Source organism: Fomitopsis serialis, assembly GCF_022376445.1.
Source record: "Fomitopsis serialis strain Sig1Antser10 chromosome Unknown B0H18scaffold_369, whole genome shotgun sequence".
Lineage (NCBI taxonomy): Eukaryota > Fungi > Basidiomycota > Agaricomycetes > Polyporales > Fomitopsidaceae > Fomitopsis > Fomitopsis serialis.
In genome coordinates this window covers 13,368-38,590 of record NW_025955329.1, presented here as the reverse complement: position 1 = coordinate 38,590, position 25,223 = coordinate 13,368, and the positions used below count along the sequence as shown (strand labels likewise).

General features: G+C 55.6%; 6 protein-coding genes across 6 annotated transcripts; 3 read left to right on the top strand and 3 right to left on the bottom strand.

Moving 5' to 3' along the window:
• Positions 1-20: 20 nt before the first annotated feature.
• On the bottom strand, positions 21-926 carry B0H18DRAFT_962555 (uncharacterized protein; the record flags this gene model as incomplete). The annotated part of the gene is made up of 4 exons (XM_048043121.1): positions 21-211; positions 246-268; positions 325-449; positions 501-926. Coding segments are annotated over 4 exons (765 nt in total), but the record flags the coding sequence as incomplete, so codon positions are not given.
• A 356-nt stretch (positions 927-1,282) lies between these two features.
• B0H18DRAFT_962554 (uncharacterized protein) lies at positions 1,283-2,185 on the top strand (the record flags this gene model as incomplete). Its single annotated transcript, XM_048043120.1, has 4 exons — positions 1,283-1,310; positions 1,540-1,559; positions 1,696-1,713; positions 1,853-2,185. 4 exons carry the CDS (start codon positions 1,283-1,285, stop codon positions 2,183-2,185), a joined length of 399 nt encoding a protein of 132 aa, XP_047884795.1.
• A 14,010-nt stretch (positions 2,186-16,195) lies between these two features.
• B0H18DRAFT_820128 (uncharacterized protein) lies at positions 16,196-16,591 on the bottom strand (the record flags this gene model as incomplete). The annotated part of the gene is made up of 1 exon (XM_048039288.1): positions 16,196-16,591. A coding segment is annotated over one exon (396 nt), but the record flags the coding sequence as incomplete, so codon positions are not given.
• Positions 16,592-18,577: 1,986 nt separating this feature from the next.
• On the bottom strand, positions 18,578-19,354 carry B0H18DRAFT_962551 (uncharacterized protein; the record flags this gene model as incomplete). Its single annotated transcript, XM_048043119.1, has 5 exons — positions 18,578-18,633; positions 18,662-18,676; positions 18,758-19,065; positions 19,115-19,179; positions 19,244-19,354. 5 exons carry the CDS (start codon positions 19,352-19,354, stop codon positions 18,578-18,580), a joined length of 555 nt encoding a protein of 184 aa, XP_047884793.1.
• A 2,107-nt stretch (positions 19,355-21,461) lies between these two features.
• B0H18DRAFT_1129140 (uncharacterized protein) lies at positions 21,462-23,039 on the top strand (the record flags this gene model as incomplete). Its single annotated transcript, XM_048035396.1, has 3 exons — positions 21,462-21,698; positions 21,757-22,558; positions 22,621-23,039. The coding sequence occupies 3 exons, from the start codon at positions 21,462-21,464 to the stop codon at positions 23,037-23,039; spliced, it is 1,458 nt and encodes a 485-aa protein (XP_047884792.1).
• A 693-nt stretch (positions 23,040-23,732) lies between these two features.
• On the top strand, positions 23,733-24,161 carry B0H18DRAFT_1129139 (uncharacterized protein; the record flags this gene model as incomplete). Its single annotated transcript, XM_048035395.1, has 1 exon — positions 23,733-24,161. The coding sequence occupies one exon, from the start codon at positions 23,733-23,735 to the stop codon at positions 24,159-24,161; it is 429 nt and encodes a 142-aa protein (XP_047884791.1).
• Between the last annotated feature and the right edge of the window lie 1,062 nt (positions 24,162-25,223).

Genomic DNA, 25,223 nt, shown 5'->3' with positions numbered 1-25,223 from the left:
TCGGAGCTCTGAGCAACTACACAGAAGAAGGGCGTTGAGGCCGTGTCGCCGCCGGCTTCCTTGACCACAGCGTTGTACCTGAAGCGGAAGTGCACGTCCGGGGCTTTGACAACCATGTCGGACGGAATGGTCAACGTAGAGTGAATGGGGTCTAATTCGCTCTCTTTGAACACGTTGCCGAAGCGCTTCGTCATAGAGTACGCCATGTCCTCTTGGGAACGTCGGCGCAATGACTACCGCTTTACCCAGCTTCGGCCAGAAGTCGATCCTAGAGATCATCAGGCATTCATCTCATATTCGCATTGTATACATATGGCTGCTCACCTCATACATCGTATGAATAGCAACCAACGACGGTACTCTCCCTCGCCCAACTCCCACTGCCAGCTCGCATCCACTTTCTTCTGCATGAGCTCATACAGCTGCTCATTCATACCGTCTGTAATGTCCTGACAATGATGTTACATGACGGCCGCATCATAGCCTACTAGTAACGTTACCTTCGTCACCCAGCCTTCGCAACCGGCATTCTGCCACTCCAGCTGAAGGTTCCGAATCTGAGTGAAGTATTTGGAAAGCCGGTATTCGTCTCCTTCGCAAAGGTCTGGGCTCCTGATGAGTTTGAGAAATTGAGGCATTATGTCGGCGGAAGTGGGACCAGAGGAGGGAGAGATCGCCAGGGAGCGCCGGGAGTAGTCCTCGCGAGATATAGATTTTGGGAGAGTCACGGCATACCCTTGGTCCTCGTCCAAAGAGCGGCTGGGCGAGTAGAGGGCCACCTCGACGGGATGGTGAAGATCGACGGGTGTGCCAGGCTCAGTGTAGTCTGAGTCGGAACCAGGTATACTGCGCCCAGAGCCGTAGTCGTCTGAGCCGGGCGCGGACCCGCTGTCAGAGTTACTTTCCAAGCTTGATCGTCCCTGCATGGAGAGTTTACGGTCGACAACCTAGTCGGACAAGGCTGCGTCGATGGAGAGAAGGGGCGACGTGCATGGGAACAGCTTTGGAATAACAGACGCAATCCCATGTTGTCGGCGCTAACCACCGACTTAAGCTTGTTGCAACTCAGTTCCTTCTCTCACTGGGCCGCGAACTCACTGCTGGGCACGTACTGCTCAAATATGCTCAAATATCGAAGATATCACTTACCTCAGTGCCCCTGAACAGATTTGAGGTGTACCTACTCACCCAGTATCGTCCAGAGTGAGGAAAAGGATGTTTGCCATGCGTTGCAAACACCATATAAGGCAATTCCTACACACCACTCAAGCATTCGGCCAACATGTCCTCTTCAGAAGCATGTACGGTTGGTGAGTGAGCACGGTTGAGAATGCAGATGACCGCACCTGATGTACCCTCAATGAGCTTGCTGTGAGATAGGTGGCAACCGTTAGAAGGCGGGGAGGACAGCAGCTGTACTTACTACCGCGCTCCCTGTCATGACCATCCTGTAGTGTGCAGTTACCACGGCAATTGGAAGGCGTATTCTATTTGCTTTGATCTAGTCAGAGCCTTCAGCTGCTACCATTCTACGGCGAGGATTGCGCAGAGACGAGGAGGTCAGTGTCCAGGCGGGCGTCGTGTCGTGGGGAATTGAAGGGATCTTAGGCGATATGATGCGCTCACGCTCTGATTGGAAGCGCTCTCTAGCTGGCACTGGACAACTCATCAACTTTGAACTGGTTTGCGCATTAGGTGAAGCCCCAATTTCTAGTACGCAGCCTTCAGAATCTCACCAATCCACAGCAGAAATATCATCATGCCTAGACATAGGCGAGCTCCCTTCGTCCCTCTCAGCGACCCGGACGAACGCACATGTCCGGCCTGCGACCATGAATTTGATACATCGCAGGGACTCATGGCTCACCTGTCGACAGCGAAGTCTTGCCTGTGGTATAGGAAGGGCAAGAACAAGGATCTTTGGTCCAACCTTCCTGAGCTGGAGGAGCACGTCGTTGACGAAGAGGCACAGTCTCCTGAAGACATGGACGTTGACCCACCGGAGGACCTTCGAGATGCTTTAGAGAACAGGGACCTATTTAGGTTTGTGTTCCCAGACTCCGCGGTAACGGAACCTTGCACACAGAATGAGAGCGAGGCTTCGTCCTCTACTCGCCCGGCTGCTCAGCCTATTCTCGGGCCGTTCCAATTCCAGCGCTGGACGATGACGAGGACGCCCGGGTAGAAGAAGAGGACCCTTGCCGGGAAGGTTATTCAATGAACGACACCATTGTCCAGACATGGAAAGCTTTCTTCGCTGACGATCCGGATGACGACGCAGAGGACGTTGACCAAATGGAGGTGGATGGCGAGGAAGGAAGGCAGAGAGGGAGGGATAGGAATGAGGTATGGAAGCCTTTTGCGTCGAGCTGGACTGGAGGGTGGCATGTGGATTGTTCGGAGGACGTAGGTCAGAAGGCATCAATAGATTTCTTTCAATTCCTGGAGTAAGTCTCCCCGCGTCGTATGGGTGTTCTAATCTGAAAGTCGTATTAGGTTGTAGAAAAGCTCGGACTGACCTTCAAGGACATCCGGGAGCTTTTTCTGAAGGTGACGACATCCCGGAGAGAGCGTCGTGGAAGACGGCGTCATTGAGCTTTCCCGATCGACCAGACGAGATTCACCTTGTACGCTACCGGACATCTTGCAGGCCATCAAGGCCCTCCTCGGTAATCCTACTTACGCCAAACATATCGTATACCGTCCAAGACAAGTGTTCTCGATCGTTCAAAGCAGAAGAGAGTCTACACGGAGATGTGGACCGGCCTGTGGTGGAACTCAGTGCAGGCACGTACAAAGTGCGGTCAATTAGGAAGGGCTCCTGACTTACATGTTGTGTTGCAGCAACTACTACCTGAGGGCGCGGCGGTGGCCCCTGTGATTATCTCTACAGACAAGACCCAGCTTACGCAGTTCTCAGGCAACAAGACCGCATATCCAGTTTATCTCACCCTTGGCAACATTCCCTGTTCTATCCGCCGCAAACCATCTCAACACGCGTGTATCCTGCTTGGGTCCCTCCCGGTCTCCAAGATAGCAGGAGAGAAGATGACGAAGAGAGAACGAAAGGCACGGTCCCAGAGGCTCTTCCACGAGGCTATGAGAATCATTCTCAAGCCTCTGATTCAAGCTGGCGTGGAGGGGATTGAAGCCACGGGAGGAGACGGCGCTGTCCGGCGGGTCCATCCCATCCTCGCAGCATATGTTGCCGACTACCCAGAGCAATGCCTTGTGGCGTGCTCCAAGTACGGGACGTGTCCCAAATGCCAGTGTCCTGCTGACAAATTGGAGGAACCTGTCTCGGGTGAGCCTCGTACTCCTCACATGACGGAGAGCATCATCCGGGATGCCTCCAGGGTGGGGCTCAGCGACGCCGCCTGCGAGGCCCTGTGTATGCAACAGGACGTCTCTGGCGCCGTGAAGAAGCCGTTTTGGGCGGACTTGCCCTACACAGACATTCACCTCTCCATCACGCCGGATGTTCTACATCAGCTCTACCAAGGCGTATTCAAGCATCTGGTTTCCTGGTGCCAGGATCTTCTCGGTCCAAATGAACTGGACAGGCGAATGCGCTCGATGCCACCGGCATTCAGTGTTCGTCATTTCAAGCACGGCATTTCGTCACTGTCGCAGATAACCGGCACGGAAAGGAAGGGTATGGCTCGTATCCTACTTGGTTGTCTCATCGGCAAAATCCCGAAGCGGCTCCTCATCTGCTTCCGATCTCTACTCGACTTCATTTACCTCGCCCAGTACCCCACTCACGATAACGACACTCTAGGGTACATGAGCGACGCACTCAAAACATTTCATGGGCACAAGGACGTCCTGGTAGAACTGGGGATTCGGGAGCATCTGAACATCCCCAAATTCCACTCCCTACTCCACTATGTCGACTCCATCCGCCTCTTCGGCACCACAGACAACTACAATACCGAGATGTTCGAGTGTCTTCATATTGATTTTGCCAAGGACGCCTGGCGGGCCTCGAACCACCGCGACGAATTTCCGCAAATGACGAGGTGGATATCCAGACGCAAGAAGATGATGCTCTACGAGGTCTTTCAAAATGAGCGTCAGGCCACCGGGGAGCTGGAGAACAATGAAGAGGATAGGGAAAGCCACATCGACGAGTTGGAAGAGCGTGAAGCCCGTCCAGAAGAGGTCTCGGATGCCGACCGTAACATCCGAATCGCGAAGTACGTGCCCGCGCCTCAGCAGCATCTGTTGAGCAGACTTGGTCACACGTAGTGGACCGCACTCTAACTTACCTGCTTGAAGGTTGGTTAACTTGAGGCACACAAGTTATTCCGGTGTGGAAGTACTGGAGGGAGAGCTACGCTACTGGTGGGTCTTATATACATCTGAGAGACGCTGACTAATACTACTGTATAGTCCATTCCCACGCATGACTTGCTTTATGCGGTAAGTGCAGATCTAGCACGTGCAGTGCGATCCGGCCCGTGGAACCCGGCGGCCCGGTGGGCGCCTATATGGTTCAACACTCCCCCTTGCTAAGTACGTCCCTGACATACGAAGCATATCCTGGCGCCATGGGCTGCCGTCCGTGGTTGCTCTAGGACTCTTCATCGTAGAATCGAAGTCCGAGCATGCCTCTGAACTTTTGGAACTTGACACGGCCCAAGTTCTTGTGAAGAGGTCTGCCGGATTATCGTCAGTGCCAATGAAGAAGACTTCGACCTGTCGTTCTTCAATTAGCTCCCTGATATAATGATAGCGTATGTCGATGTGTTTCGACCGCCTCTCAGTTACAGGGTTGGAGCCGATGAATATCGCTCCTTGATTATCCGAGCAGATAGGTAGTGGGCCAAGTGGATATCCAATCTCCGTGAGGAGCATTTTAATCCATACGACTTGGCGGCTGCAGTCGCTGAGCGACATGTATTCAGCCTCAGTTGAAGACAGTGCTACCGTCTTTTGCCGTCGAGACAGCCAACTGAACACTCCACCAGCTAACTTCATAAAGTAGCCACTCTGAGACCTCCGCATCTCCGGGTCGTTAGCCCAGTCGGAGTCTGTGCACGCCGAGACACCTTGTCCAGTTTTGCCGCTGTATACAAGCGCATAGGACTTGGTTCCAATTAGATAGCGGCAGACATACAGTGCTTTATCCAAGTGGTCCTGTGACGGGTTCGCAGCATGTTGCGCGAGTTTTGTCACGGCGAAACAGATGTCAGGGCGAGTTCCAAGCATGATATATAGCAAGGAGCCAATGACAGTCTGATACCGACTTCGAAGTGCAGGGTCAACCGTGCCGGTGTAAGGCTCAGGTTTGTAGCCCGCAGGGAGTGGAGTAGGCGCAGATTTAGCATTCTGCATGCCACAGCGCTCAAGCACCTTCTCAAGGTAGGCAGTTTGGTCGAGATGAATCTCGTCGCCTTTCCGAGTAATGCTCATTCGCAGGAATTCCTTGACATCGCCAAGGTCACGACACTCCCACTTCTTCATGAAGCGGTTCTTTAGAGCGGCCACTAGGGCCTTGTCTTTTCCGCAGAAAAGGGCATCATCCACATAGACGATGATGAGGAGAACCTCCCATCTTTTGTCTTGTAGATGAATATTCCGGCATCGGATACAAGGCGTACACAGCCAAGTTCCTTGAGGGACTCATTGAGGGTGCGCCACCACGCAAGCCCCGCCTGTTTAAGTCCATAGAGAGCACGCAGTAGCCGGAGGACTCTGTGCTCTTGGCCTGGGACTTTAAAGCCGTCAGGCTGCTCCATGTAAATCTCCTCGTCGAGTTTACCATAGAGGTACGCATTACGGACATCGAGTCCGGAGATGTGCATGCCCTCGAGCGCAGCTAGCGCAAGTATTAGGCGCACGGTCTCAAAGCGTACGACGGGAGAGAAGACCTGATCATAGTCAGGCCTTCAATCTGGGAGTAGCCTTTTGCGACTAGTCTAGCCTTTTTACGACCGTCAGTTTTGACGTCGAAGACCCAGCGGTTTTTGGTAACCCTACGTCCCTTAGGACGGTCTACCAACTCATAGACATTGTGTTTGCGTAGAGCCTCTAACTCCTCGCGACACGCTAGTCTCCACTTCTCTTGCTCCTCTTTGGGTAGCTTGAGAATATCGCGGTATGTCCATTCACGTGGATTGGATACTGGAGAATCATGTTCAACAGATGGTATTGCGCATGAAAGCAGCATGTTGACCATTCCTACTCCCCCTTCCCGGCATAGTCGTGCCATGAGTAACTCCTCGACTTCTTCGTCTGAGCCCGAGGCAGATCCAGAAGGTTGGTCTGGCTGTGGTTCTGGCGCGCTAGGTCCGGGAACCTGTTGCTGCGACCCTGATTGAGGGTTAGGGCGGGTGCTACCCGACCCTTCTCCGACAATCTTTTTCCACTGCCCCTTCTTTTCAATCTCTTTGTACTGGTCTACGGGATTGCGATTTTCTCCGTAGACGTTCCCTGGGCGAGTTACATGCTTCCGCTGATGACCTGATTTCCGCTGCCCTTGAGGCGCAGGAATTCCCGAAGGTTGTGGCGGCGGAACTGGACTGGGCGCCTTTGGCTGCTCCTGAGCATCGTCACGCTCATCGTCCGTTCCCTTTGGAAGGTGGTAGGGACGAGAGATATCCTCATCGTCTGAATCCTCCTGAGAAGTGGGTTGGTGACCCGCTTTGTGGTCATGTTTTGGCGCGCTTTGCAGCCTAGTATTACCCCGCCGCTTCATGCTGGGGCATTTGGGGAACATACTCTCGTCGAACAACGCATGTGACGACGTGTAGAGCACATTATTTGGTGCACGCATGAACAAGTCACCGTGACCTCCGGGGGCGACACCGAGGTATGTCATTAACTCTGACTTTCTAGACAGAGTGTTCTTGCGCACGTCCTTGGGGATAAAGACGTATGCGCCGCACCCAATACTCGTAGGTGCCTAATGGCGGGAGCCTCGCCATTCAACATCTCATATGGTGTCAGCCATTTGAGGCGACGAGATGGTGTCCTGTTGTACACATGGACAGCGTGGTTCACCGCAAATTCCCACCAGGATTCAGGTAGACACGCTTCAAGGCGCATAGCCTGAGCTTTGTCCATTATCGTCCTGTTGAGTCGCTCAGCTCTGCCATTCTCCTGAGGAGTGTGCGGCGAGCTTTGCAAGATCTTGATGCCCTCGTCTTTCAGCATCTTGTCAAACGCATCAGACTTGTATTCTCCCCCAGCATCCGACATCCATCCCTTGACCTTCTTGCCATATTGGGTTTTCACCATGGCGAGAAATTGCCGCGTAGACGAAATCGCAGCACTTTTGGTGCGCAGATTCACGGTCCAGGCGTGAGACGTGTAGTCGTCATAGTACAGTATGTAGTACCTGTACTTATGGTAGGAGTCAAGCGGGAACGACTTCACATCACTGTGAATGAGCTCGAAGGGCTCTGTCGCTCGCTTTGTGGATGGCGGGAAAGCCTTGTTGGGCATTTTCCCTTCTGCACATCCAGGGCACACAGGATCCTCCGTAGGGAACTCAACCCTGAGAGGGAAACCATCGGTGTGTTTTTCAGCCTTCCGAAGAACATCCTTTGAGGGATGCCCGAAACGGCGGTGCATAGTTTCATAGTCTACAGTGTAGACCATATTGTGGATACTTTGCGCATCTTCCCCAGAAGATGCAGCATAAATCCCAAAAATAGAGCCACCTGGGTTCAGCGGTTTAAACACATATAGTGGATCCCACGATCCCGGCTCATAGAGGTCGATGTGCTGCGAACCACCGCGCACAGTCATGCCTTCTTTGAGGAAAGTCCCCATGGACAACAACCGTTGATGCAGACCTTGGAAATAATAGACGGGGTGTAGACGAGTTGTAATCATCTCACCGTCTCCACCTAGGAAATTGATGAAGACGGTCCCGCGCTTTGTGCAGCGGGCCGTGCCATTCGCAGTCTGCACCAGGATGGGTTCGCTGAGATCCTCAACTTCAGCGAAGTCACTCATCCGGTTGGTAAAGTGCATTGAAGCACCAGAGTCCAACATCCAAGTTGGGTCTCCGTCAGGGTAGGCGTCATTGCCACCCTCTAGGACGTTCTCAATCTTACTTTTTCCCTTACATTTTGAACACCAGCAAATTCTCGCGCGTGACGACAATGTATATATTTATGTAGCAAACTACTGTGATCTAGTTTGCTACGCGACATAGATGGTACACTACATGCGGCTGTGGGTAGCGCATTGTTAGTGTGTCGCTGGGAATATGAAGATGAGGGTACTGACCTGGTGTCCTCGTCCAGATCAAGGCCGGCGGCCATCACGATGTCCTCGTCGACGTTCTCGTCGACCTCCTCGTCGTCCGATCCCCAGTTAAGGGGTTCCTGGGTTTCAGCCCAGGTGCCGTCGTCGTATGAGTTGTAACCCGCGTTTACCTCGTCGATCCTCACGGCCATGTTGTTGTCGTTGTCGAGACGAGCGCGCTTGGATGCACGCGGCTCCGTGTCAGAGAGGTAGTCCTCGATCTGCGCGGAGTTGTCGACAACCTGAGTGAGCGTTTTGAGGCGCTCGACCGTAGGAGACACGTCGACCTCTTCGGCCAACTTGAGGGCGCGTTGCAGCCATTGCTGGCAGTTGCGCATAGGGCACTTCTGCACAGGCGCACGCGTTTCGATGGTGCGGACTTTGCTGCCTGAAGGCGCGATGTCCATGACGTGGGACGTAGAGGGACCAGCCACAGACGCCTGCGAGGCGATGTGGGCGTGGTCGTGGCCGTTGCTGTGGCCGCCGCCGTCCTTCTGGGCACGGGTCTTCTTGCCGCTGCGTTTACCGCGCTGCTTGCCCTTGCCCTTGTCGGCCTTCTCGCCGCTGCCGCTGCCGCCGTCATGGCGCTGCTGCTGCTGCTGGAAGCTCGGCTCGCCTTGCTTTCGCTTGATGGCCGAGATCTTCTTCGCGTCGTGCGAAGAAGATGCCTTCTTGCCCGAGCCTTGCTCAAAGGCAAGATTGGCGGCATGCCGGACATCCGAGATCTTGAGCTTCTTGACGTCCGTCGTTTGAAGCAGACCTGCACGACGTTGTCGTACCGCAACGGTAAAGCATTCAGGGCCATCATGGCCAGAAGCGCGTCGGGGAGCTTGAGATCATTGTCCTCGAGCTTCTCGCAAGCGTCTATGATCTTGGCGAGGAAAGGAGCAGGGTGCTGGTCAGCAGGAACGCGCACTGTCGTCGCAGTCCTGAAGGACGTGTAGAGGTTGGCAGCATTCTGCTTGCTGTACATCGTCGACAGCATGTCCCAGAGATCCTTCGCCGAGTCGTTATCTTTGACGATCTGAACGACTGAGGGACTGAGGCGCAGGCGTATCATGCCTTGTGCCTTCTCGTCCGCCTGGGTCCACGCAAAGACCTCCTGACGGTTCCTGCCGCCCTCCTCGAGCGTCGGGCGCTCACCGAGAGTCTGTCCAATCATGAACCAGACTTCCTGGCTCTGGAGGTAGGACTTCATGGCCTCCGACCACTTAGCGTAGTTGGAGCCGTCCAGGACAGGGACCATGTTGAGGAGAGCGTTGGACATTGTGTGAGAGTTGTGTTGAACGGGGGAAGTGTTGAAGAGCTGCTTGAACGAAGGCGTCGTCAGCGCTCTGTCACACAACGGACTGCAGCCAAAAGGCGCTGTCCACACACATGGACTCAGTGTCCTCATGGGGTTTAGCAGCGACGTGAGTCGCGCTTGAGACCTGCAGCGTTTCCGCGCATAGTCTCCCCCTGGCTTCAAGCCCGTGAGGGCGATGCCGCAGGTAAGCCAGTGCGCACCGAGTCGCAGCCATTAAGGCGCAGTACTCAGGCGTCGACCGGGGCTCATAACCTGTTGAGCAGACTTGGTCACACGTAGTGGACCGCGCTCTAACTTACCTGCTTGAAGGTTGGATACTTGAGGCACACAAGTTACTTCGTGGTGAAGGAACTGGAGAGAGAGCTACGCTACTGGTGGGTCTTATATACATCTGAGAGACGCTGACTAATACTACTGTATAGTCCATTCCCACGCATGACTTGCTCTATGCGGTAAGTGCGGATCTAGCACGTGCAGTGCGATCCGGCCCGTGGAACCCGGCGGCCCGGTGGGCGCCTATATGGTTCAACAAGCCAGTCTGCTGCCTAGTGACATGAAACCAAAGCATTTGTATGAGCGTGCGGTTTGTTCGCTCGCTGGCGCCGTCAGTCTCGGGGTGGTACGAGGAGGACATTTTGATTTTGACACCAGTGAGTCGATGCAGCACCTTCCAGAAGCGAGAGACGAAGAGCCATCACGGTCCGAGATGATGTCCGAGGGCAGGCCGTTTTCACAGTACCAGTGGATGAAAAAAAGTTCAGTGAAGTCCTCGGCAGAGATGTCCGTGCGACAAGCCGCGAAACGCACGTCAGAGCCCAGGCGACAAGTCATAGTTGCGATACAGTCGAAGCCATGGTCGTCCGGGAGCTTCCCAACGAAGTCGATGGTGAAGCTTTCACCACGACCGTCGGGTACGGGGAGAGGATGCAGAGGGCCGACAGGCTTGATGTTCAGCGATTTGTTGCGTTGACATGTGTCGCAGGATGGGACGTACAGATCCTCGAGCTTGTGTCGCATGTTCGGCCAGTAGTAAGTGTTTCGCAGCTGCACGTACGACTTGTCAAACCCCATGTGCCCAAGTGCATCATGCGCAAGATGGAACAGGCTTTCTTGTAAGTCGGCAATGTGTGGTATCACCAGGTGGTCACCAACAAAGAGCAGTTTATCTCGCACGGACACACCGGCGACGGTGCGTCCATCGAGAGTGCCATCAAGCAGGAGGTTGTCAGGCGTACCTGACAACCCGTGTGCGAGGGAAGCGAGCAGCTTGGTGCACCACTTGTCGGACACATACCCGTCTCGAATGGTGGTCAGCCATCGAGGGTCGGAAGAAATGTGGAGCCGAGAGGTCACCGCTGCACAGAGTAGGACATCCGCTGGTCGCGAACACAGCGCGAGAGACGCTTCGCGCAGCACGCGCACAGCTGCAACAACTGAAGCGTCGACGACAGGAGCATCAGGAATGAGGCGGGACAGTATGTCCGCGACGCTGTTATCCTCGCCTCGGACGTACGTGATGTGAAAGTCATACTGACTCATGAACTCTTGCCAGCGCGCTTGGCGGCGGGAGAGATGCTTTTGGCTAGCAAAGTTCTCCAGAGTCCTGTGGTCGGTGTATACCGTGAAAGGCACACCAACTAGGTCAGTGCGCCATCGCTTCATGGCACGGACAATGGCGAGAAGCTCTTTCTCGTGCACCGGGTAATTAAGCTCTGCCCCTTTCAGTTGGGTGGAGTCGAAGGCGACGGGTCGCGCCGTCTCCAACGACTCCCCATATGAAAGCATTGCCCCGGTGCAGAAATCACTCACATCGGTAGAGAGGAAGATACGATTCCTCCCATATTCGTGTGGTCGATAACGGTAAGGCACTCACGGCTGGTAACGACTTGCTTGATCGCTTCGAAGGTGTCGGTGTGGTCATCAAGCCACACAAAGTCTTTCTCGGCCTCCTTCGTAGTGAGCGGAGTGAGCACAGCGGTATGTGTTGCCAAGGAAGGAAGGAAACTGGAGATATATCGTACAAGGCCGAGGAAGGAGCGCACATCAGACACAGAGCGAGGCGTTGGCCAGGAGAGGATCTTGTCGACCTTTGATGTGTCTGCTTCGATGCCGGCACGAGAGATACGGTGTCCGAGGAAGGTCAGCTCTATACAGAACAAGTCGGTCTTCTTTGGTGAACAATAGAGTCAGTGGTTTCGCAGGGCAGTGAGGATAGTTTCTACATTACATCGGTGTTCTTCAATGGAGTTGGACCAGATAATAATGTCGTCGAGATAAACATGGCAGATTGAACCTATATAAGGGCGGAGAGCCTGAAACATGCGGTGTTGGTGTGTTGCAGGTGCATTGCGACAGCCTTGGGGAATGACGGTCCATTCATAGAGCCCATATGGCGTCGCCACGGCCGTGTATTTGACGTCGTCTGGGTGGACTTTCGTCTGGAAGAAGGAGTTCGTCATGTCGATCTTCACCCAGATCTTGCCTTTGCCGCAGTCGGACAAGATCTCCGCGATGCTCGGTAGGGGGTGAACGTCGGGGACTGTGTTGTCATTGAGGAGACGGTAGTCGTTGACCCAGCGAGGGTCCGCAGTAGGATCGGATTTCGGAATCAAAAAGCAAGGAGAGGAGTAGGGGCTGTTGGAAGGTCGCAGGCGTCCTGCTGCGATGTGATCCTCCAGCAGACGCTTCCAAGTTTCACGATACTTCTTTGGGGACTCGTACTGCCGACATTGGATGGTCATATTAGCGTCCTTCAACACAAACCGATGGTAGATGTCCTCGGGTAGATTGTCAACCGGTGGGAGTTCAGTAGGGAACCGGTCGGCGAACTTCTGCCTCATCTTCCGGTTCTCGTCCGTGAGCTGCGCTTTCAAGGTCTCTGTCGCCGCTAGAGCCTCGACGTGCGCGCTTACAGCGGCGACATGGTTGGTGTCGTCGAGTATGGTGGAGACGTGAGCCAGATAAGGCTTACAGCCCATTTCGAGTTCGCGCAGAACATCACGGAAGCATGTCGCATCGTGGGCACGCTCCAAAACACGCATCTCGCGACGTTCTGGGATGGGCAGAGGAGGAGAGGGTGTCGGGCGTGGTTTCGGGTCGAGGAGGTCAAGATCGGTGTTCTTATCGCGCAGGGTGCGGTGCTCGGCATCGAGAACAAGGTGATTGATACAAAGGAAAGGCAGACCTAGAATTACAGGCGTGCATAATGAAGGCACAATGACGGCACGGCAAGTGATGGACGACCATTCGAAGGAGGGTGTTGAAACCCGCAGTTTGACCCACTCTGAAGCCTCGCTTCTCTCTCCATTCCACGCGGATCCCATCACAAAGGGGGCGTTGAGTTTATGTCGCCGGAGGTTGAGCTCCGTGGCGAGGTCATCCCTAATAAGAACTGTGGATGACCCGGAGTCAACAAGCATGGACAGGGGAGCGGAGGTACGCGAGGGGCCATGGACAACCCCTTGCAGATGTAAAGGAGAGGATGAGAGTATGGGCTCCACGTACTCATCGGATTCGGAATCCGTTCTGGACCCGAGAACATTGCTCAGCGAGGCCGCAGCCGGGGACGCGGTGTTGATGGCGGCGACAGTGTGGACAGCGTCGTTGTCGACATCCATCGGAGCAGAGACTGCAGCCACCACGGATTTGCCCTTGGACTTGTGAGCGTCAATGTCAGCTTGGGTAATCGGCCTAAACGTGCGAGCATCCGGAAAACCGAAGGGGCACTCCTTCGACCGGTGATTCACGAAAGGGCAGCGACACTTGAAGCAGCCGTCATGAGCTTGTAAGAGCTGTCGCTCGTTGTTAGTCATTGCAGGGAGACGGGTGGAAGTAGAAGTCTTCGATGAGGTCGAGGGCCCAGCAGTAGTGGCGCTCGACTTGGGTGCCTTTTGCGTAGGTTGCTGACTTGCAAGGAAGTGTTCGATGTCCTTGAATCTTTTGGCACGGTCTGCAAGGCGTTCATCGTCGAAGACAGAGAGGGTGTCCTTCCACTCCTTGAAGTCGACAATGTCTTTGTAGATCTTCTTCGTCGCGGCACGGCGGACGTCGACCCAGGCGTTCGCAGTTATTTGAACTTTCAGCGCCTTCTCGTCCTTGTGAAGGTCGCTGCCTCGCAGCAGTCGGTTTTGCTTTTCGACGGCAACGACCCAGTCAGTGAAGCGTTCGTCTTCCTTTTGACACATCCGCAAAATAATCGTCGACACGTCGTCTTGCCACTCATGCGGTAGGTAGCGAGAACGGATCTTGTTGACGAAGACGGCGAAGGTCAGAGCGTTGATGTTCTTGGCGTCGTTGATGTACCAGTCCTGGATGAGTTCGTCCTGGAACCCAAAGGCAACCTTGGCAACCTTGTCTTCATCCTTCACCTCGCGTTCACGGAAGAAGGCCATGCAGGCCGCCTCCCACTGTAGGATCAGGGCGGGCGTCAGCTTGCCTGCGCTCACGACAGGTGCGTGTTTCTGCGAGACTTGGGTCACCGTGGAGAGTGGTCGGGCATTGGTGTTCTTAGCGTCAACAGACATGGTGGGCGGAGGGAGAAACAGGCACGGTATGTCGTCCGACAAGGACAAGGAGGTCGACGAAGCTGAGGGAGATGTGTTTAGTGACTGTATGCGTGGGTATTCGGGCGGAGGAGCTGGTGGGAGGCGAGGGGACCTGGCAGCAGTTGGGGGTGTCCCTTCAACAGTGGGCGGCTCTTGTTCGGCGGCTTCCGCCAGGGCTTCTATCAGCTCGTCCACGCGGATCTCGGACAGAGAAGACAATGGGGTGATTGAAGAGGAGTCCGTTGGTGGTGTGGTTTCCTCTTTGACGGTGTCGGTGTCAGTGTGAGCGGTGACGGTATCAGCGGTACCCGTTCATGCATACGAGCGAGTGCAGAGCGGTATCGGTACGGAGGGTGCCCGTCAAGACGACAGGTTGGGCAGCGCGGGTAAGGAACACGTGTTCGCTTCGGTCAGTTGCAGTTGTGTGTGAAGTTTAAAAAAAAGTGTAGCGCGGTCGGTGTACCGCGCTCACTCGAACAATGCAAAACTGGCACAAATGATCTGCATTGCTGATCGTAAGAACTAAGACATGAACCGAGAGTGAGATACGTACCTGCGTTGCTGATCGTAAGAACTAAGGACGAGCAACGCAGGACGAACGAACTTGAACAGCTACCGGAATAGGAAGGATGTGTAAACAAGACACGCGGCGCTTATCACGCCGCGGAAGCAAACGAACCAGATGGAAGCAAAATGAGGTGTGAGGTTGTAACACTGAATGAGCGGTGTTACAATAACATCAGTTACAGATCACTGAGTATGTATATTTCTGTTGCACCAGAAAAGGCACAATGGCCACTGTGTCTAGCCAGTCACATGATCAATGACGTGGGGTTGCAGTGGTGTTTTATTGCTGCAGTGCTGCGACCCCATGTCATGGATCATGTGACTGCAAAAAAGTGGTCAAAAATCGGAGAATATTCATTCTGAGGACAAAACCTACTGTTTTGGGCCCAGAGAAATGGTATAAATTCCCAATAAATTGGAAGGCCTTGGTGCAGCTATCTTAAAGTACTTTGAAGTCATAAAAGGTCAATAGGGTATCAATTACAGGTCCCACAAAGCTGCCAGTCAGCTTCAAGCTACAGTAGTGACATTACCACATTGGGTGTGACCTGTAGTGACTCTATGATATCTTGGAGTGATTTGCCTGAAATTAGAGCACAATGTTTGGTGTTTTAGGATTCAGACAGTGTGATATTGAGGTATCCAGTGCATATGTGGCTTGATGAGTATGTACATTTAACAACATCACTAGACATAGCCATGTGTGTGATCCCAATATGTCTGAAATACTGTACCATTTCGACCTCAAGTTCAGTCACAGGTCGCACCCTCCCCTGAACTAGTGTTTTAGTTCAAATGTCACAGGTCACAGGGGGGTCTGAACTAGGCTCTCCTGGAGATGGTCACAGGTGTAAAAACACGTTTTCCGGGCCAACAGCGCAGTTCATTCAAGAGCACAATAGGGGTAATTAAGCACAATAAGTAATGTTCTACCTAATGATCATTTTGCCCTTGCCTTTCCATTCCCGATGCACATTCGAGTCCTCCGAGTCCAGGGTAGTGTTGGCCGACAAGTCGCCCTGTAGAGACGCCTCGATTGCAGCCTCAATGTCAATTATCTCTTGCAGTCCAAGGCTAGCAGACTCGGAGACATAGTCATATGATGACTCAAGTCTGACCTGTGATGTCAATGCAACTGCTGCCACCGGCTCCGGCTCTGCTAGAGCATCTGAGTTGAAGTCATGCTCCAACTAACCTAAGCACACCTGCATTGTCGTCGAATTCATCATCCTCCATGAACAACGGCTCCTCATAGTTGTCATGCAGATCTGGGTTCCGTTCCACCCGGGAAATCACCTTCCATACATCAGGCTCCTTGCACTCGATGTCGATAAGAAGCTGGAGGGCCTCACGGCTCGTAAGACTGGCATGGGAGAGGTTCAGTATCGTGTCTCTGACTTGGATGCGGCACAGTTGGAATGCCTTCAAGACGGATCATTGAGACTGAGAACACGAAGATACATCAGGTAAGGAAAGCACGAACCTGTTTGATGATAGCTGGTTTATTGCACTGTTTGTATGCCTTGACGAGCCACCCTAACCTCCGATTCCTGAGAACCCCGACTGTCACGTCCAGCTTCAACGGCTCTTTGGGCTGGCCTTTGCTCTTCAACGTGATGTTATGATTGATCCTCGCAAGAGCCTCACTGACGACGTCCTCGTGTTGTGCCTGCCAGATTGTGTGTTTGATGGGCCGCTGCATGCCTGCATCGCATGGTTGGAAAAGTGCTGTACAACCGCCGGGGACGTACTCGTGCAGTACCCATGCGAACATCTTCTCCGTCCAGGTTGCAAACTCTTGTCCACGATGGACACTCCAAGCATCAAGTTGCAGGATACATTCCTGTTCTTCGGGCAGGCCCAACTTCTCCTTCTGGCGGGCGAAGTAGGGAACAAGTATCTTACTAACGTAGCTGCACATCATGGTGAATGTCGACCAATGGGTCTGTGTCTTTGACGGCTCAAACAGGAACTCCGAACCCAAAGCTCATTGCCTTGTCCCAGAGCGCGGCACCTGCATTGTCACCATGTAGCCGACTCGGGAGGGACTCTTTCGTTTTGCCTTTATACATCACTTGGAATGGCAAGAGTTCACCACTGGCAGAGACACCAACAAGGAGGGTGAATGCGTGTTTCTCTTCTGCACTGAGGATGGACACTTGCTTGGAACCGGTCTCTTCGTAAGTTGCTTGGCTTCCGTCCTGGTATACAACCATCGTCTGGTCAATGTTGACACGGAGCTCAGCAGGGATACCCTTATCGCAAATATCCTTTGCCTGGCGAGCAAAGGACTTTCAACACTGTGCTTCGGCATCTAGGGGTACCTTTTGGGCTGCCCGGGTTCCGTGGTGCAAGCTCCACTTCAGCTGCACATGGAGAAACTTCTGCATGAAAGAGTCACTGCACTTGAATGTGCTCCCGTCCTTCGCCTTCACCTGCAACAACTCTGGGGCGGCACTTGTGATATGGGCCACCATGATCGCACGGCATATTTGTAGACTGATCACAATACCGTATCTGCGTAGCGAGGTGAGCTCGTCTGTGATGGCGTCGACGATGTCAGGCCGTGACGACTGATGGACACAGTTAGTCTCTATCCTCCTGTTTACGGCACAGATGATGTAACATACCAAGAATCCGACCCGGGTGGGAGTGCAACTCAGCTTCAGGGCTGCTTGTGCCGCTGCTCGATCCAAGGACAATTGTTTCCAGCACAGTCTAGTGCCAGTGCCATCAATCATACGACCGATGACCTGCGAGGTGATGCCACTGAAGTCGCCTGGGTTTGTTAGGTGGAGATAGGGAGTGATTGCTGTGTCTGACATGCTGTAGCCGCACACTCTTCCCGCTGCAATGATCTGCGACCATAGGAACAGATGGACTCAGTTGGTGTGTACACTTCGTTGGGCCAGATGGATACGAGGATGACCAATGTCCGTGTTCTGCTCACATTCTAGCTCGTTGAACATTCTGCGAGGGCGAGACAGCTCAGCAACACTCGTGGTCCGACTGAGCGGAGTATCTGTACTAGAGTCGCTTGCATAGGTAAGCTCCAAATCGACTGTCTTCCACTTCTGTCAACATTCATCAGGAAAAACGGATCTGTCTTGGGCGGCATTACAAGAGATATCAGTCACGTGAAAGGCCTTCAAGACGTCGTGCTGACTTGAGAGGCGTTTAAGACAAGTAAAAGACCTCAAAGACGTGGAAGCCATCAATTCCATCATGTCTGACTTGAGGCGCAGTTACTTGTAGTACAATTACCTTTGACTAATGACCAATACACTTATACGCCCTCACTTTTGCATTTTCACTCCTCACAAGTCTGATTCAATAAAGAATACTACGGTACAATACCATCATCTGTAGTGAGGCTCCTGCAACTGTATCTAGTCACACATAGCTCGTGGCCACTCACTCTGTGGATGAGTGCCTGGTGGTTGGCATGACGAGTGATTGCTCATCCATGCCGAGTCCACAGGTCCACCATGACGGCCATCTAACTTGGTCCATTGCCAACTTGATGTGGGTGCGCAGACGAGTGATTGTTTGCGTGGGTGAGCCGGTCGCTACTAGCCGGCCGAGCAGGGGGAGGGCGCACACAAGAGTGCAGGCGAGAGAACGTAGCCGAGCACGCGGGTGAGCGGGTGAGCGGGTGAGACAACGGGCGAGCTAGAAGGTGGGACAGCAAAGATGGCGCACGGAGAGACAACGGGTCAGCCGGCCCATGACTCTGCACGCGCGTCGACGTCCCTGTGTCCAGACATACTTGAGCTGGACAATGGTCAGTGCACCTCCGCCCATCGTCTAGCCTTCACTCACCTCGAGAATGCGGCTCTCGATTTCTCTGTCTGCCCGCCGTCTACTCCCCTCTCAGTCGCACCCAATCCTATCCCATTCACCACTGCTGCCTGAACGTGGGATGTCCGGCACCGTGGGCGTAGGTGAGCACCGCTACGGTCATGTCAATGCCGCCACGTACCGATCCCAGCCAATGCTGATGTACAACACACAGCCCCGCATCCCGGCGGAGACGATCTCTGCGGCGCACGGTGAGTCGGACAATGCAAGTACATACCGTGATGCAGCGCGCATGCTTCTTTCCACTGCAGACCGATCAGGATTGACAACAGGAGGATGACAGCCCATGCTGACCCGTCGATGTGCCACTGCACGGGCACTAATGACGTCGACAGGATGATCAGGCCCGCCGTGAGCACAATGCAGATCGTCCACGGTACCCAGAACCTCTTGAGGATCTTCGGGATGTCCTCGAAGAAGATCGACCGCTCGACCTCCTTCTTCGCACCCCATGAGATGTTGTGTGAGAACAGGTGGGCGATAATCGCCTGGCTGACGGGGATCGACAGACCGCCAAAGAAGAAGCTGCACAATACGTCAGTCCTCAGCCACGACACAATCACTATGGACTTACAAGTATGGAATCCACATAACGTTGATGAGGAAAGACTTGATCAGCGGTTTCTCACCCAGAGGGTACTGGAGTAGAGTGTAGCCGCCGGAGCCTATGAAGACTACCGTCGTCGCCAGCCAAATCTCGAACGGAGTGCATGTAGTAGCCGTCAACGGGAAGCTCGAAGCCGAGGCGGATGTAGTTGATGACACTGATCGTGATCGAACACGCGATACCGTAGTACGAGAACATGTACGACATCATCGAGAACTTGTAGTGCAGCGGCGCGACCAGAGGAACGAGTGGATCTCCCTCGCGATTGGGCCCTGGCGCCACACCACCGAGCTATGGGGTTGAATGGCAGTTCGTTACAGCCGTACGCGTACTTCTGCCACCGGTTCAGCTTGTCATCGCACGTCAAAGACACACCTTCCTTGAAGGCACCGAGGGAGTATGTATCGAATGATAAAACCGCGCTCCTGGAGCTGCATCGCCATGTCGAAGTCCTCCGACACGTTGCTCTCGGACCGGATCTTGTCCTGGCAGCACGGTCAATGAACGCGGTGTGTAGGTTGTGAGTCTCCGGGGTCGAAAAGAGACCGGAAGGAATCGATGGTGTCGGTAGAAACGACGGGCGGGGGCTGTTGGCAAGCGGATGGGGAGGGGATGTGACGATTCGGGCCCGGAGGGGACGTACGAGCTCGGATACTCGCAGGGGACACTGTAACGCGGTCGGAGGAGAGTGGTGGAGTCGTCCCACAACGCAGGGACTCAGAGTGAACGCGTAGAAACTCGTTGAAGCCGGATAAAACGCAGAGAGCCGGAAGGAAACGCGGTGCTCGTTGAAGGTGAACGCAGTGATCTATTCGCAACGCAGTAAACGCAGTAAACGCAGGACGCAGTCAGAAACGCAGGGAATCGCCGTTGAGCTCGCTCTCTACTCCTAGGTGGTAGGTAGGTAGGATCTCCCCCGTCCGGTCCCCGGCCCCCTCCCTTATGTTCCCTCCGACTCGATCTCCCACGCCTCCGCCTCGCTGGCTCCTCTCCCCGTACTCTTCCGTTCCTTCCGGGTCCTCTCGGGCCCTCCTCCGGTCCCCCTTCGCCCCACCGGTTCCCGTCCTCCCCTTGCACTGTACCATGTCGTCCTCCATGCCCCTCAATCCCCTCGCCACCGTCTATATCCGCCGGTACTTCCTCCTGCTGGAAGTGCTTCGACATGAACGGGCCGCCGAGCCACGCCTCGATATGTCCTCCCCTGGCACCTGGCTCGTGTGGGGTCACGGCGTTCGCTGGCTTCTGGTACGCATGCCCCCGCTTGTCCCTTCCGCCGCTTGACTCTTGTCCTAGCGCATGCTCTTCGACTCGTTCTCCCTGGCTACGGCCCATGGCGACGCGTCCCTTCCGTCACCCCGCAGTGTTCCCTCCGTGGCCTCTTTGCTCGCGTATGTTGACGCCGTATTCGAGGGCATTCCCTCCGACATCGACACCGGCACCGCCCTGTATCCTGCCATCGCGTGGTCCCCTCACAGGGTCCATGCCGATCCGTCCGTCGGACAGCCTCGCCCCCAGTCTCCCCCTCAGTTCGTAGACCCACCCCTTCGCCTATCTTCCCTCCGGCTTGCCTCCGATAATCACGACTCCCTTCATGCTCGCATGGGCGCGTTGATGAGCGAACAGCGGTCCTCTGCCGGTCGTATCCGTAGCGACGTCGGGTTTGTAGTCCGCGAGATCTACGACTTGGGCCGTTCCGTCCGCCTGATCACCGAACCTGATGGTGCTTTCGGGGGTGCTGCCGGAGGGAACGTAGATCCGGAGGAGAGTTCTGTCGGAGGCCCGGAGGGTATCGACGTCACCGTTCCGGAGATGTTTGACGGAGGGAACACTATTTCGTAGCGCGGAGGAGAGTTCGGTCGGGGCCCGGAGGGTATCGACGTCACCGTCCCGGAGATGTTTGACGGAGGGAACACTGTTTCGTAGCGTACCCTTGGCTTGTAGTCGTTCGTGACTCTCTGAATGAACGGCCGGTTCTTGTGCCGTTCCTTCCCTTGTGCTATACGTTGCCTTACGGGGCTGGGCTACGTCCCTGCCCCACATCTCCCCCCACCTGAAATTCTGACCGTCCTCGGTCAGGTCCTGCCTGCTGGATCACCCAGGCCCTTCCGCCTTGAGGACTCCTCGTGCGTTCCCCTAATCGCGATTGTCCCTCGTGCTTATGACGTATTCCGTCCGGGCGCCTCCTTCGTGAGATCGATTCCCCTGACCAGCTTCCTCCGGGCACAAAACACGCCGCTGCTCGCCATCTTGATACCGTGTCCGCTTGCTTTCAACTCCCTTGATCTCCCCTTCATCCGACTCTCGTCTTTTCATTATGGCCTCCCCTCCGATATCGCGCGAGCCGTCTGCTTCCTCTTCGGGCTCGGCTCCTTCCGGCGCTACTGCGTCGACCTTCTACGAACGCCGCGCAGCTCAGGCGCAATTAATGGAGCTTCGGGACGACGTGGCAACGTTTCTCTCCGCCCGTGCTAACCGCCCCCTCCCAGCTGACGCCGGGGACCTCGAGGTAATGGAATGGCTCCGGTGGGCCCGTAGGGCCGTCTATCTTCAGGTATCGGTCCCCGTCTTCCTTCCGCTTCATACAATCGCTGACCTTTAGTCCACTGTAGCTTACTTTCGAGGCGAACTCCCTGGTCGCGCAGCGGAACGGACACGAGTCCCCCGGCAATCCGCCCTCCACCATCGAGGCTTTGAACCGGCTGTCTGACACCGTAGCGGAGCGTGCTTTTGCAGTAGGGGCACCTTACCAGGCGTATGCTGCCCAGCTTCGTGCTGACATCGAGAACCGGGTCGGCCTCCGGGATGATCTGCGCGCCGCGCGCTGGAACGATGCTCCCCTGGTGCTTAGTGAGCACGTTTTCACCGTCGTTGGCCCGTCCGTCCTCCCTCCGCTGGTCCCTTCGTCCCTTCCGCCCTCCGGTACAATGTCGGCCCCGGTTGCTCCACGCATTCCCGCTCCCGTTCCGGTTCGCACTGCTCGTCCCGCTATCCTTCCTGTTCCTCCACCCTCGCGCCCCGCCTCCCCTATGGCCATCTCGCCCCCCGTTCCTGACCGCGAACCCTTGTTTCTTCCGGGCACGCCGTCTCCTCCTCCACGCGTTCCCTCCCCACCCGTCGCTCCTCCATCCGCCGCCCCCTCCGGGCTCCCCGTTCGTCGTGTTCGCCTTCGAGTGGCTGACGAGCCGCCTACTCCTCCTCCCGCCCCTGTTTCTGGCCGCGACGTAGTTCCACCCCTCCCTTCCGGTTCTACCCAGGCCAACCGGATGCGATACGGGCCCTACGTGTACGATGCGATTCCCCGCTGCGAGTCCTGCGTTACTCGCGGGACCATCTGTCGCACCGATGGGCTTCCTCATCACCAGTGCGCCCCCTGCGCTCGGAGCAAGGCACGGTGTTCCCTCCGGACGCTCGGTACGCCTCCTTTCCTTAGTTCCGCTGACCCGTTTCCACGTCCGACTTACCCCGTGTTGCAGACAAGGGTCCCTTTGAGATGTGGTACATTGGGCCTCACCCGCTCATCTCTCGGTCCCAAGCACGCGGCTACGATTTCCGCACTTCCGTGCAGGGACGAGTTCACGGCAACGTCCCCCGCGACCTTCTCAGCGCGTTCCCGGATGATCAGCCTGGCCCTTCCACTCCCGCCGCGCCTCCTGTTCCCGGTCCGTCTTCCCGCCCCACTCCCCCTCTTCCCCGCACTGGTGCCATACGGGATCGGGCCCGGAGGCTCAAGACCGACGCCGCTCGAGCCGAGGCTCTCTACACTGCCCGATTCTCAAGGGCGTCGCAGGACCACGAGCCTTCCGGTGAGCGGGAGGGGGCCGACGACGTTCAGGAGGATGAGGACATGCCACCGCCGCAGGATGGCGATCCAGAGTCCGAGGACGATGCGTAGAGGTTCCTGCTGTCCATAGAAATGTATATCGTTGCTGTGTCTCCGCTCTCCCGCAATGCATATTTCCGCTATCGCTCCCTGGTAATTCTGGCGCCGTGCCCCGTCGTCTTTGATCCCCTTGTCCTCGGTTTCCCCTCTCTTTTTGACTCCATGAGGCCATCGATCGTTCTAGTTCCTTGCCCAGTATCTCTCCCCTAAGATCGCCGCGTGTCGCCTCGTGATCTTCGTGTTTCCCGTCTTCCGCGTCCTTCTTCCGATCCGCCCCATCCGGTCCCCCCTCCCCTCCGCCTTGCGTCCAACACATGTTATCCTTCCGTGTCTTCTGATCCCTCCCCTCCCCTTCCTTCCTTCATACTTCTATCCTCCCTCCGGTCCCTCCTCACTTCCTCCGCGCGCCCGTATTTCTCGTTTTCTTCATCCTTGCCATGGTACGTCGTTCCCCCCCCCGCCGTCTTATGATTTCGTCTAGTGCGTGTTAACCTTCTCCGGCCCCTCCCCTGTTAGAGTGGACCGCGGCCCCCTCCGTACTCCCCGGAACGCCCGCCTCGGCGTCCACCTGGCATATCCATCGCCGCGTCCTTCTTAGCCCCTTCAGGGCCTCCGTCGGGGAACGTACATGTCCGCCAACCTTCCCTCCGGGGATTGTCGGTTGACGAGCAGCTCCGTGCCCTCGAGAGCCGTACCAACGCCCTCATGAACCATGCCGAGCGCTCCGAGTCTCTGTTTGCCGACTTTCAAGAGCACCTCCTTGAGGATCTCCTCGCCTTCCGCTCGCATTTCGAAGGTTCCGACCGCGACCTGTGGGACCGTGCGCAGCGCACCCTTCACCTCGTCACCGACCTCCGCGAACAGCTGGATCGCCACCAGATCGACACCGGGATCTGCGTCCACGACCTCTCCACTTCCATTACCAGGATCTCCCGCGATACCGACTCCCTGACCCGTCGGGTCCGTGAGCTGGCCGCCTCTTCCTCTGATCCCGCCGTTCTGGACGCGTTAACCACCGTGGAGCAGCGCATGGCGTTCCTCATCACCCGCCTTCAGTCCATCCCAGTTTCCTTCCCTACTCCGCCGTTTCCTCCTCCGGACCAGTCCCCTCCGACGCCTCCTGTCTCTCTTTGACGGGCCCGCGCCACGGCGTCCTCTTCTTAGATCTCCTCTCCCTCCGTGTCTGAGCCCTCCTCTTCCGCCTCGTTCATGGTGAACCGCTCGCCCAGTTCCTCATTTTCATCCGGTAAGTACTCATCCCACTCCTGCAGGTCTCCTATGCTGATCTTTCCCTCCCTCCGGTTTCTATAAGGTGCCACCCGGAATGCTGCGTATCGATGTCGCGCTACGCTCCCATCCAGCTCCGCCAGGATATACGAACCCCCTTCCGTTCTTCTTACCACTATCATCGGTCCTAGGTACCGTCTCTTCGCCTTCCGGTTGTGCTCCGTCTCGATCTGCGAGTTGCGAACGAGAACGAGATCTCCCGGACCGTGGTTGTAGTCTTTGATTGTGTACGTGTTCTTCTTGATAAAGTGCTCCACGGACTTGTATCGTGCCGTCAGCACCTTCCCATGTATCGCGTTGAGATCTTCCCTCCGCTTCAGTAGTGCCCGCGCGCGCTGTGCAATGAACTCTTCCTGCGATAGTACTCCCTCCGGCTCCGGGACGAGGAACGTCGCCTCCGCTAAGTCAAACGGAAACACTGGCTCCACTCCGTGCACGATCCGGTACGGCGACATCCCGGTGCTCTTCTGAATAGATACCCGTTCCGCCCAGAACACCGCATCGATAACCGTAGGCCACTTGGTCTCGTTCCCTCCGCAGAGCTTCATGGCTGCCTCGCGCACGTCGAAGTGCCTTCGTTCCACCGCGCCATTCGCCCGCGAGTTGTACGGCGAGATCTTAATGTGGTTGATACCGTACTTCTTCGACAAGATCTCCATAGCTGCGATGAACGCAGGCCCGTTATCCGTGACAAACTCAGCTACCGCACCCCAGCGACATAGGATCTCCTCGAAGATGAAGGCGGCCAGCGTCCGCGCTGTCTCGTTCCGGAGCTTTCTCCATTCCGGGTACGATGACATCGAACACCGGGCTTGGACGATGTATGAGTACCCTCCGGCCTTCGGCATGTGCATCGTGTCGATATAGACCTTCTGGAAGAGGCCTAGCGGTGTCGCTACCGTCGGTGGG